This window comes from Gracilinanus agilis, chromosome 5 (genome assembly GCF_016433145.1).
Source record: "Gracilinanus agilis isolate LMUSP501 chromosome 5, AgileGrace, whole genome shotgun sequence".
Classification (NCBI taxonomy): domain Eukaryota; kingdom Metazoa; phylum Chordata; class Mammalia; order Didelphimorphia; family Didelphidae; genus Gracilinanus; species Gracilinanus agilis.
This window is the reverse complement of record NC_058134.1, coordinates 197,102,970-197,115,996: the sequence shown is the minus strand read 5'-3', so window position 1 is coordinate 197,115,996 and position 13,027 is coordinate 197,102,970. Positions and strand designations below refer to the sequence as shown.

The following is a 13,027-nucleotide window of genomic DNA, read 5'->3' as shown; positions in this document are numbered from 1 at the left end:
TCCCAGAAGGGCTCTGAGGAAGGGGGCGTGAGCAAAGAGGGGGGCAATCTTGGAGGCTGCCGTGGGGGAAGACGGGGTTTATTAGAGCGGAGGGGGCCCTATTAGGAGGAGTCCATGTATCTTTTTGGGGGAGGGTTGAGGTTTGACCCGGAGAGGTTTCTTGGTATGGGTCCCTTGACAGATGTGGGGCAAAGTCCTCTCAGGGGTTTGGGTGGGGGGGTGGCCAATGGGAGTGGCTAGGCCTGCACTAGGGACTCTGCCTCCTGGCACAAGAACTTGGGGCACCCCATCCCAGTTCTGATCCCTAGATTGGTCTTCTGTCCTCACAGGTGGGAGGTGATCAGATTGCCTCCTTTCCTCCTCAACCTCCTTTTTTCCCCCCTGACTTTTGACCTTTGAGTACCTGTGAGAAGGAATTAAGTATCTAAGCTCTACTCTCCCAGGGGGGTTCCTTTCAGCCCATACTTAAATGGTGAAGATAGTTCAACTTGGTTACTAGGAATTTAATCCTTTTCTACTTAGTGACTAAATTCCTGTTATTGTAACCTTCCCTCTCTTGGGTTAGAGGCAGGAATTTTGTCTTTCTTCCAGACTGACAGCTGACAGATTGGAAATCCTAAGAGGTCCCCCACACCTCATTAATTACACCCTTTTTGATTATTCTAACACAGACACTTTGTTTTCAGAAAGTTCGGGAGCATTGAGAAAGAGGACTAGGACAGAAGGAGGAGGAGAGAGAGGGTAAGAAACATTTACTATAAAGAGGGGCAGTTTTAGTTTTGGGGTAAGAAAGGGTCATCTTGCCCACATTGTATGTTTTTCTTTCTGTAACAAGTTAATTGTGGCATTTGTTGTGGGAGAAGTAGCAATCTTTTTTGAGTCAATTATAACTCCAAGTTTGATAATGATACTCACACTAAGCTTTGAGAGAAGGGGAAAGTAAATTGGTCTGTATGGTCCTTTTAGGCCATTCACCAAGAGACTACCTAGGAATGGGAGTCCCAACTTAAACCACCAGTGATGGACAAAATGCCATTTAAAAAGATGCTGTTTGTGTTCCCATGTGGCATTGCTTAGCAGTGGTTTCCTGCCGTTGAAGTAAGCACAACTTAGACCAAGCTTCTTGCCCTTGCTGTTAGCAGTGGGATATTTAGGGTATAGCTGCTGATTGAGAAATTCTAGTGGCTAGTGTGTGGCACAGATAACATCATGTGCTGAGAGATCAGAGCTGGGGCTCAGCTTGCAATAAACTGAGAAATTGAATTGAAAATTAAGTTTGGAATTAAATATAGAACTAACAAAAAAAGATTTATAGTAAAAGAAGTGTTAAGTCTTTTTTAAATAATTGTTAGATGGTAAGATTAATAAGTAGAGATAATGTTTTATAATACCTTGGTAGAGCAAACTTGGCTTCAGGCAAAACTGAACAAGATGTATTTTTTTTTTTAGACAGACAGGGATTTGAATTCATAGCATTCATTCTTCTAGGCAACTACTATGAACCAAATTTAGGCTGGTAATGAGTGGTTTCGAGAGCTTGTTTTTGGACCCCAACTTAATGATGACTATTTAAGTTTTGCCTCTTATGTCAAAGATAAGTTTCCTCTCCACATACAGCCCTTACTGTCCTGTTGTCAAGAGATTCCAGGCTCCCCAGTACCCAATTCTCCTTTTCCCCTTGTGTCTTACAATTATTCCTGGTGAGAATGTCAGCATAAGAGGAAACTATCTTGAAAGACACCTCTACAATTTGGAATTCCAAGGATGCTGGACCAGAAGCTGCTACTCTAGATAGTAGACTGCTTATTGGTAATAGGCCCTGCTGGGTTGTTTGGAGATGGAATAGTAGTCACTTTCCAAGAGTAGGGAGAGTTTTGTTTTTTCCTTTAATTCCATTTGCTTATTTGATTGTTCTTTGTAGTTCTCTGTGTGCTTGATTTCATTAATCTAGGGTGTTTAGGCAGAAACCTCGGACCTCATTTCTCTCTGTAGGTCTTCTCACTTTATGTGGTTTCTAGCCATTAGACTAATTATAGCTCCCCCAAAACTTGATTCTTACTTTTTCATAGGGGAAAAACAACAAAAAAAACTTTTATCCTTGATGAAGTATTTCTCTAGCACCTTTCTTTTCAGGAACCCTTCAAGCATGTTATTCTTTAATATGACACTTTTACCCCTACCTTTTCTCCTTTATAAACTTGGTTTCTGGAGTTCATTCTCTCCAGGTAGAAGCTTAAAGAAGCAGTGAATTATCCAAAGCCATTTGTTGACATGTAAAGGCATAAATCTATAACTCAAAAATTGTCTCATTCTCTTTTATTCAATGGACCAGGTGAAGGAGAATATTCCCCCGGTGTTTAGCAATGGCCCTTGTGCATACCAGATGCTTAATAAATATCTGGTGAATGAATTGATTGATAAATGTTTCTTTCCAAAAGCTATATAAAAAAGAGTATGTCTTGGAAAAAAGAAGTAGAGTCTCCCTTAATAATAATGAATATTTGTTATTTCTAATTGGGAAATGAAGGGAGATGGTCTTTCTACTTAAAATTTAATGAGAGGGGGCAGCTGGGTAGCTCAGTGGATTGAGAGCTAAGCCTTGAGACACTTCCCAGCTATGTGACCCTGGGCAAGTCACTTAACCCCCATTGCCTACCCTTACCACTCTTCTGCCTTGGAGCCAATACACAGTATTGACTAACTCCAAGACGGAAGGTAAGGGTTTAAAAAAAAAACAACTTAATGAGAAGCTAATATTCTGTTGGCACCAGCATCCTCATCTTATTTAAGACTTAAAATGAAGATGCTGTCTAAATTCAAGGCTACAGAAATATTAAATATATAATCCTCCTCCTTATTGATAGTACAGTTAATGTCTAAAGAGAGCCTTTCCCAAGGCCTGGCAGTGAAGAATGTGTCAGTAGAATCAAGGTCTTCTGATTTTGATTTCTAACTTCTTAAAATTCCTTAAAATTCACTTAGCACAGTGAGGTGGCTAATAAACTCCTGTTGATTGATTGATATGGTTTTCTATTGTAATCTCTCTTTGGAATCATAATTTTCTGTACTTCTCCCCAGATTAGTACTAGTTATTGTTGATTACTGTGGTATAGCCAAAAGAGGCAACTCTCTTTGATGTGAAGCCAGCTATCAGTAGGCATTTTAGGGTTTGTGCATCTTTTAATCGGTATTGCATTTTGATATTTATCTTTTGGGATGATAACATGGATAAGGATGGTGATTTGTAAGAAGTAATTCAGGAGGATTATAGTAAGTAATGAGAGGATTAATGTTGAGTTGTTGCTATGACTTTCAGATATTTTAAAGGATGATCCTCTCTATAAATGTTTTTGTTCATCCTCCCAAACCATTCTCTTTTTCTTCAGAAGTCTTGTTGGTAAAAGCAAAAGAAATCTCAGAGGATTTGAATGTTTGTTGTCCTTTCCTCCCCACTAAAAATACATATATATGTGTCTATCTAGAGTGTGTGTGTGTGTGTGTGTGTGTGTGTGTGTGTGTGTGTGTGTGTGTAATAGAAATATTCTAAGCAGACTACTATACTAGTTGGGAGACTAGCCACAATGGTGAAGTAGCAGGAAGAAATATAGCTATATTTTCTTCCACCACACACACACATATATACATACACATATATATGTATTTATTGTATGTATATATACATACATAATTCATCACTCTTAGATGTTTTTCCAAGAAGGAGATGATTATGATTGCCAGAAACCTGACCATCACTGGCAGTCTACCAGTCATCATTTCTTATCTTGACCCAAGATTTGTTATACGCTCTTAACTTCTTTAAGACTTAGAGAAGAGGATCAGGCAGCTGAATAAGTAGAAGTTCCTTTTTGTTTTCTGTTACAGAATAAGAATCCATCATTCAAAAATCCATTTACTATGGTGGCCAATGCTGAATTTAAAAAATAGGACAAGCTGCATTTATTCTCCAAAAGATTTGTTATGACTTTACCGGAGTATATGAGAATACCAGTGATCCCACCAGAAAGCCCTTCTTCAATATTCAAACTTCTCTGAATCGGATAGAATGATTTTCATTGCTTTTGTTCACCTTCAGGCATCCCTCTCTCTAGGTCCCTCCCTCTTCGATTATACTGTCTTGTCAATAAGGTATATCCCTGTCTCTGTTTTATTAAAAAATAATAGCTTGCTTTAATTGCTTTTTTAGGATTTAGAAAATATTCCCTCCTAACAGCTTTTTGAGGTAGGTGGGCCAAGTATTATTATCCTCATTTTACAGATGGGGAAACTGCAGATAGTGACTCACCCAAGTTCCTTCAGCAAAGGGTGTAGCTAGCATTTCATCCCAGGTCTCTTGGTTTTAAGTACAATCCTCTTTTGTACCCTAAAGGAAAAATGTGTAATGAGCAGAAAATGTATCCCTTTTAGCTTCCTCAACCTAACTGCTAATTCCTAATAGCTATCAATATTTTTATTCCTATCAGTTTTTTCCTACACCTGAGAAATTGTACAGCAGGATATTATAGGTAGGAAGGCGAGGCTCTGACATTTAACAGCTTATTTGTATGTATGGCAAGCATTGTTTTTCACTTTTAAAAAATATTTAGCCAAATGTTCTAAGCAGACTTCTATACCACGTGGGAAACCAGCCATAATGGTGTAGTAGCAGAAAGAAATATAGCTATGTTTTCTTCTACCATTAAAGATCTAGAAAACATAGGATTAAGACCTGACTGGGAAATACAAGAAAAAATCACGATGAGTCATTTTTCCAAAGCAGGTCAGCATAAGAAGGTAGGTCTATGGACCAAGAATAGGGTTATTCTTGTGAGCTATCCATGACTTTACACTAGGGTGAGGAGTCCCAACTCCAATACAGAAGGTCTTGGCTTTTGCAGGAATGGGTGCCAGCTAGTAGCTTTGACACTCAGTACCCAATAAGTAATCACAAATCCAATATGAGACTGAAGAAGGTGGTACTGTACCTTGGGATAGTGATCTAGAAGAGGGAATAGTCAACAAACTCTTAGAGTGTCTATTGAGTGAGGAACAACTACTGAAATAAGCAATAATTGCTTGGATTTGACCCTGAAAGTAGTGCAGGGTCTCAATTCCAGTTTTCAATCTAGTCTGAAACCTGAATAGAATGACCATGGAAGGAATCCAAGACTAAAGGGGATCTTGCAGTTCTGTTCTTCTGAACTTGCAGAGTCTTCCAGCAAGCTAATAATGGTTGAGTCTAGCAGCAATCCTTTGGAACTCCAACAAGGTTTAAGCTCAGAATTGTGTTGCTCAGACTTAAACATAGGACAGAAACTTGCAGAGCTCAGACCAAGTGGATAGCCATTAAACTTTGCCCTGGATCAGACTGCTTTGGGAGCACTTAAGGCTTTCAGGTCCCTAACCTGAGTAGGGTTAAGTAGTATGTGAGATCTGGAATGACACAACACTCAGTACCACAAGAAATTGGCAGCAGGACTGAAGAGGACATAAGTATGGCCCTAGTATTCCCTCCAGAAATTCACAGAGTGGGACTCTAACATAAAGTCTGAAGTGAGGGGGAGGCTAGAAGAGCACAAAAGGAAAAAATTAGAAAAGATCTAGAAAAAGAATTAGAGGATTAACAGCTTGGCACAAGAGGTACTAAATTTTGCTCAGCAAAAAACTGCCTGCAAATTAGGAAGGACCAAATAAAGATAATGATTTTATGAAGCAAGATGTTTTAAAACAAAATCAAAAGACTAAAAAAATAGAAGGAAATGTAAAGTTTAATTCATAACAAAAACAACTGGCCTTGAAAAGAGATTGAGTAAAGATATTAAAAAGCATTAGACTGTTGGAGTCATGAGCCAAAAAAGAATCATTTAAAGAAATCATGAAAGAAAAATGCCCAGATCTCTTAGAACTAGAGGACAAAGTGAGAATAAGAAGAATTCAGTCCACTTCTTGAAGGAAACTCCCCAAAGAAAACTCCCAAAGAACATTATATGCAAAATCCAGGAATTCCAAGTTAACTTCTAAAAAGCCACAAGCAGCAAAAAAGTTAGAATTTAAGTAATAAGAAGCCCTAATTGGGAATGCACAAGATTTACCAGCACAACTTTAAAGGGTTACAGAACTTAAGATAAAGTATTCTGGAAGATAAAAAGTATATAGGCTTAAAACCAAGAATAACTTACTCAGCAAAATTGGTTACAATCTTTTCAGAGGGACAAATGGCTCTTTAATGAAAAAGATGCCTTCCAAGAATTCTTGATGAAAAGACCAGTGCTATGTAGAAACTTTGAAATATAAACCTAGGCATCAAAAAAAAAATAAGGTAAATATAAGCCAGCATCCTAGGGTATAAAGGATAAACTGTTTATATTCTAAGTATCATCAGAGATCCTAGAATCTGATAATAGGACAGAGGGTCTCTTAGAGGTTTTGTCCTCTTTTGACGATTTTAGAAGAAAGAGAAAAGGAAAGGAAAAGGAATATGGTAGGAAGTAGGGACTGAGGGTAGGAGGGAGAAGGGTGGGGAAAATTATCTCATAACAGTGAGCAAGTAAAAGTCTATACAAAGGGGGCAGCTGGGTAGCTCAGTGGATTGAGAGTCAGGCCTAGAGATGGGGGTCCTAGGTTCAAATCTGGCCTCAGACTCTTTCCAGCTGTGTGACCCTGGGCAAGTCACTTGACCCCCATTGCCCACCCTTACCACTCTTCCACCTACGAGCCAATATACAGAAGTTAAGGGTTTAAAAAAGAAAAAAAAAGTCTATACAAAGAGGAAGAATTATGGGGAGAGCAGGTGACATTTGAATCTCACTTCCCAAAGTGGGGAAGAATACACACACAATGTACAGAAATACATTTCACTCAACAGAAATAAGTGAATTATATCTTCATATAAGAGGGTGGATCTCAAAGAGAGTTTTAAAGGTAGAGAAAGAAAAGATAATAAGTGTTTTGGCTCTGGGGAAGGAGAAAAGAAGCAGGAAAGCAGAAGCAGACTACATCAGACTTAGAGCATTGATGTTGAGTGTACTCCTTTCTCACTATACTCTTCTCTAGAATGTAGGGGAGAAGCAAAGAAGAAAAAATATAAGAGAATAAGATAGAAGGGAATATGAAATTAGTGATCATAACTATGTATGTGCATGGGATAAATTCATCCATAAAAGGGGAAGAGGATAGCAAAATGGATTAGAAAGTAGAATTCAGAATATGTTCTTTATAAGAAACACACATGAAACATAAAAGTTAACATAGTGTTAAAATAAGTAACTGGAGCAAAATCCTAAAAAAAATAATTTGCCTCAGTTAAAGCTTTTTAAAAAGCAATCATAACATGAAACAAGGGAACAACAATAATAAACTTAATTAAAACAGGGAGACTACTTTTAACCAAAAGATACTACTGACAAATTAATATCAGTACTAAACACGTACATTGGATGGCATAGCATCTAAATACTTGAAGGAAAAGTTAAATGTGTTATGGGGGAAATAAACAATAAAACTATGGTATTGAGAGGTCTCAGTGTAACTCTTCCAGACCTATACAGATCGCAAAAAAAAAACAACAAACAACAAAAACAAATAAATAAAGAGCCTAAATAGAATTTTAGAAAAGTTAGATATTATATACCCTTTAGAGATTATGGAATGGAAATAAAAAGCATATTTCTCAGCTGCATGTGGCACATTTATAAAAATTAGCCATGTATTAAGGCACAAAAAAAACCACAAAAGAGGAAATATTAAATTTATCTTTTACAACAATGTAGTAAAACAAAAATTATATTCAGTAAAGAGTCACTATAGAAATGATTAAAAATAAATTGGAAACTATGTAACATAATCCTAAAAAATAGATAGGTCAAAGAACAAATCAGAGAAACAAGACATGACTTCATTAAAAATAGTGACAGTGAGACAATATATTTTGGGGGATGTAGCCAAGTCTGTCCTTAGGGGAAATGTTATATCTCTAAGCACTATCATTAATAATAGAACAATGAATTGGGTGTGCAACTAAAAAAAAAAAAAGCCTAGGAAAACCAACATCTCTAAAAACCAATAAAACTAAAAAATGGAAATCCTGAAAACCAAAGAACCAAACAAAATTGAAAGCAAAAAAAATAATAAATTTTTAACTAACAAAACTAGGAACTTTAAAAAAATGAATAAATCATTTTTTTAAGAAGAGGAAAATCAGATTACCAATATAAAAAATGAAATTTTCAGATATTTTGATAGGGGATAAGTTTGTGACTAAATAAGGAATAGAGAGAAGATCTTAGAATATACAATAAGCAATTTTTATTACATGACAGCTAAAGTTTTTCCACCAAAAAGCTCTAAATAAATAGAGTAAGAGCTATTCACTACTGATAAGATCTAAAGGATATTAACATGCAGTTTTTAGAGAAAGAAATCTAAGCCAGTGTAAGTTATATTAAAAAGGCTCTAGGGGCAGCTGGGTGGCTCAATGGATTGAGAGCTAGACCTAGAGATGGGAGGTCCTAGGTTCAAATTTGGCCTCAGACATTTCCCAGCTATGTGACCCTGGGCAAGTCACTTGACCCCCATTGCCTACCCTTACCACTCTTCTGCCTTGGAATCAATACATAGATTGGTTCTAAGACAAAAGGTAAGGTTTAAAAAAAAAAAAAGAGGCCCTACCTCATTAAATAATTGGAGAAATACAAATTTTGAAAACTCAGAGGATTTACTTTACACCCATTGGTAAAGGAAAATGGCAAATGCTGGAGGAGCTGTTGGTGGAACCCTGAACTGGTTCAACCATTTTGGAAAGCAGTTTGGAGCTATGCCTCAAAAGTTATTAAACTGCATACCCTTTAACTCAGATATACCACTACTAGTTTATACCTTAAAGAGTTTTGTTTTGTTTTGTTTTGTTTTTAAAGGAGTGAGGAGCTAGGTGGCTCTGAGTAAAGAGCCAGGACTGGAGCAGGCAGTCTGGGGTTCAAATCTGGCTTCAGATGCTTCCTAGCTGTATGACCCTGAGCAAGTTACTTAACCCCAATTGCCTAGCCCTTTCCACTCTTCTGCCTTGGAACTGATACTTCTTATCCATTCTTAGACAGAAGGTAAGGGTTTTTTAAAAGGGTGTGGGTGTGGGGAAGGATACCTATGTACAAAAATATTTATAGCATCTCTTTTTGTGTTGGTAAAGAATTGGAAACTGAGGGACGTACTCATCAATTAGGGAATAGCTAGACAAACTATGGTATATGAATGAATGTGTGTGCACGCGTATACATGTGCATACAAATGCATAACTCCAAAGAGTTACTGTGTCAAAAGAAACAATGAAAGAGGAATGGTTTCAGAGAAACCTGGGAAGGACTTATATGAACTGTCGCAAAGTGAAGTGAGCAGAACTAGAACAATTTGTATGATAATAATGATAATAATAATATAAAGACAAACAGTTTTAAGGGACTTAAGAACTCTGACTCCTACGGTGACCAACCATGAATTCAGAGGGCCTGTGACGAAGTACCTGAAGTACTTCGAACTGAGACAATTTAATTTTTTTTTTTTTTTTTTTGGCACGGCCAGTGTGGGAATTTGTTTTGCTTGCCAATGTATACATGTTAAAAGAGGTTTTCTTCCTTTTCTCTTTCAGGGCAGTTGAAGATGGGGTGGGGGGCAGAAAACACATTTTTGTTCATTTTTTTAAACTTAATTTAATTTTTTAAAATACCATGCTAGGTAGTATAAGGATAGGGGGCCAAAAGAAATGGAGTATTCATAGATCCTGCTTTGAAAAGCTACTTTGAATTGACATTCTTTCATTTCTCTTGGAGTGTAGTTTGTTAAAACTGATTTTTTTAAAAACCCTTATCTTCTGTCTTAGAAACCAATACTGTGGATTTGTTTCAAGGAGGAAGAATGGTAAGGGCTAGGCAATGGGGGTTAAGTGACTTGCCCAGGGTCACACAGCTAGGAAGTGCCTGAGGCCAAATATATACCCCTTCGAGATTATGGAATGAGAATAAAAAGCATATTTCTCAGCTGCATATGGCACATTTATAAAAATTAGCCACATATTAGGACATAAGGGCATAAAAACCACACAAACAAAAGAAGAAATATTAAATTTATCTTTCACAACAATGTAGTAAAACAAAAATTATATTCAATAAAGAACCCAGGACCTCCCATCTATAGGCCTGGCTTTCAATCCATTGAGCTACCTAGCTGCCCCTAAAACTGATCTTTTCTAAATTGAATGCTAATATTAGGAGACAGAATTAATACTTGCTTTTATTAAACTCGGTTATGTTTCTGGAGATATGATAACTTCTTTAAAGTCACTTTTTTAAAAACCAGGAAGCTATATTATCTTCAGAAATTTGGTGCATTGCCTTCCTCCATTTTCTAGCAGAAGACCTTTTATTACAAGACAGGAGAGCAAAATTGCAAGCTGCTTCATTTTAAAGGTTTTGTAAGAATTGGAAATTCTATTTAGCATACCAGAAAAGAGCTAAGAAGCCCCATGAAGTGGGGCATCTTGGTGGCTCAGTGGATTGAGAGCAAGGCTGGGAGATCCTGGGTTTAAATCTGACCTCAGATACTTCCTCAGTGGGAGACCCTGGGCAAGTCACTTAACCCCCATTGCCTAGACCTTACTGCTCTTCTGCCTTGGAATATATACAATATACAATATTGATTCCAAGAGGGAAGATAAGGGTTTAAAAAAAAAAAAGGAACTAGACTTTTAAGGTGACTGAGGTGCATTCAGTGGGAGATATCACTTCCTTGCTCCATTGCTGAATATTTTTCACGGCTTCTTAAGTTATTGCCCGAAGCTGTGTTTCTTTGGACTGTCCTAAAACAACCTTGGGTAAATAATCATCTGGCATCTTGATTTCTCAACTCTCCTAGTCATGAGCATTAATTTAACTCTTTGACCCTTAATTTGCTACTTATCACATAAGGGCATTGTCTTAGATGATCTCTGAGATCCCTTCCACCTCTTTACGTCTTTGATCCTATCCTGTTAGTCATGGTGAGGAAGAGGGGAATGAAGATTTTCTTATTGTTATTCTCAACTTTGCCACTTAATGTGCTACTATGGGCCCATCCTTTCCCTTCTCTTAGGCTCAGTTTCTCTTTTTGTCAAAAAAGGGGAGATAATACCAACTCTCTTGGTATTGGGAAAGGAGTGTGAATGAGATAGGTGTGGAGTCTTTTAGAATTATTAACTCATTTATCACTGCAGTTATGAAGGTACCTAAATTTAGGCTTGGGATACCACTGCAAGATACAAAACCTAAAATCTGCCCCTCAGAGAGGAGCACCAGAAGCCTTCTATGCTACTTTTCCTCCTTGGTGATTTTTTTTCATACTGTCTTCCAGAATGTGATTTGGTCTTTTCCTTCCTTCCAGGTAGAATGGAAGAATCTCATTTCAATTCTTCCCCCTACTTCTGGCCAGCAGTTCCCACAGTCTCAGGACAGGTAGGTTATGCTACTTTATTTTTCATCTCTCATATACCTGATATAATGGAGAGGGCAGAGGATCCCAAAGGTCAGATACCTAATTCCTAGTCTTCATTCTGCCACTTAGAAGCCAAGTGGACTTGAGCAAGTCACTTCTATAAAATGAGAGGAAAAGTATCTGCATATAAGAATCAGCAGAGATAATTTGCATAAAAGTGTTTTGAAAACTTTAGAGCACCATGCAAATATAAAATAGTATTTTTATAATTGTTTAGCTTTAAATAGTGGTTTCTCTCCACCATTTAACTACTGGGCAAAACTAGAACCCAACTAATCAGTTACTACCCCTAAAGTATCTCATGTTACTGGATTAAATGTAAATCAGAGGCACTGAGTTGCATGTTGTCTCTTTTTTTTAAAACCTTTACCTTCTGCCTTAGTATCAGTTCTGAGAAAAAAGAGCAGTAAGGGTTAGGCAATTGAGGTAAAGTGACTTGCCCACGGTCACACAGCTTGGAAGTGTCTGAGGCCAGATTTGAACCTAGGTCCTTGCTACTACAGACCTGGCACTCTATCCACTGTGTTACCTAGCTGCCCCCTGCATATTGTCCTTTTCCCTTCTAGACAGGCACACCAACTCTTAGTTTGTTCATCTCCATTATATGTTAAAAAGGGAGATACTATGGAGAAGGGAAGAAAAGAATCCTTGCTCCTTTCTGATAACAGATTTTTTTTCTTCCTTTAGATAGAAAACACCATGTTCATCAACAAGATGAAGGATCAGCTGCTACCAGAGAAAGGTTGTGGTCTGGCTCCACCTCACTATCCCACCCTGTTAACGGTGCCTGCCTCAGTACCCTTACCCTCAGGCATCAGCATGGATGCAGATACAAAGCCAGATCAGCTGACACCACACAGCCAGGCTTCAGTCACTCAGAACATCACTGTGGTGCCAGTGCCATCCACAGGACTAATGACTGCTGGTGAGTAGCTCCACTCACTCCCCGATAACCTGACCACAGTGTGGAAAATCCGCAGGCAATCCAAGATGGGACAGTCCATGTGTCACTGGGGAGAGTGGGATCTGGACGTTCTATAGGAGTCTATAGTGTGTTCAGTATTCTACTTTTCTGTTAAGTAGAGAGCAGAAAGGGAGCAATCAAGGGAGAGGTTTCACTGTTGAGATGACAGTGGGAGCCTAGAGTGAGAGACCTTTTACTGTAAGATTTAGGGTTTGCAAATGCTGGGCTGAGTAGGACAGTTCAGTTTCATTAAAGTGATTATTTGATTCTCTGGGACTTAAAATGAAATAAAATAAGGTAAGGTACCAGGGCTACGAAACAGTAACCCCCTCTTTCTTTTGCTCCTAGGTCCAGGCTTGGTGATCACATCCCCCTCAGGCTCTCTAGTGACTACAGCCTCCTCAGCTCAGACCTTTCCCATCTCAGCTCCCATGATTGTGTCAGCCCTTCCCCCTGGCTCCCAAGCCCTGCAGGTGGTCCCTGACCTCTCCAAGAAGGTGGCATCAGCTCTGGCAGAAGAAGGGGGCGGGGGCGGGGGCGGGGGCGGGGGTG

General features: G+C 38.3%; 1 protein-coding gene across 1 annotated transcript in view; it reads left to right on the top strand.

Annotated features, from left to right (window-relative positions):
- The first annotated feature begins 246 nt into the window (after positions 1 to 246).
- The window catches only part of ZNF384 (zinc finger protein 384), a 23,340-nt gene continuing 10,559 nt past the window's right edge, over positions 247 to 13,027 (top strand). Inside the window, exons 1-4 of the mRNA XM_044679501.1 lie at positions 247 to 741; positions 11,401 to 11,471; positions 12,199 to 12,436; positions 12,824 to 12,995. Coding sequence (XP_044535436.1) covers positions 11,406 to 11,471; positions 12,199 to 12,436; positions 12,824 to 12,995 — 476 coding nt within the window. The 5' untranslated portion in view covers positions 247 to 741; positions 11,401 to 11,405. The remainder of the gene's footprint in view (positions 742 to 11,400; positions 11,472 to 12,198; positions 12,437 to 12,823; positions 12,996 to 13,027) is intronic.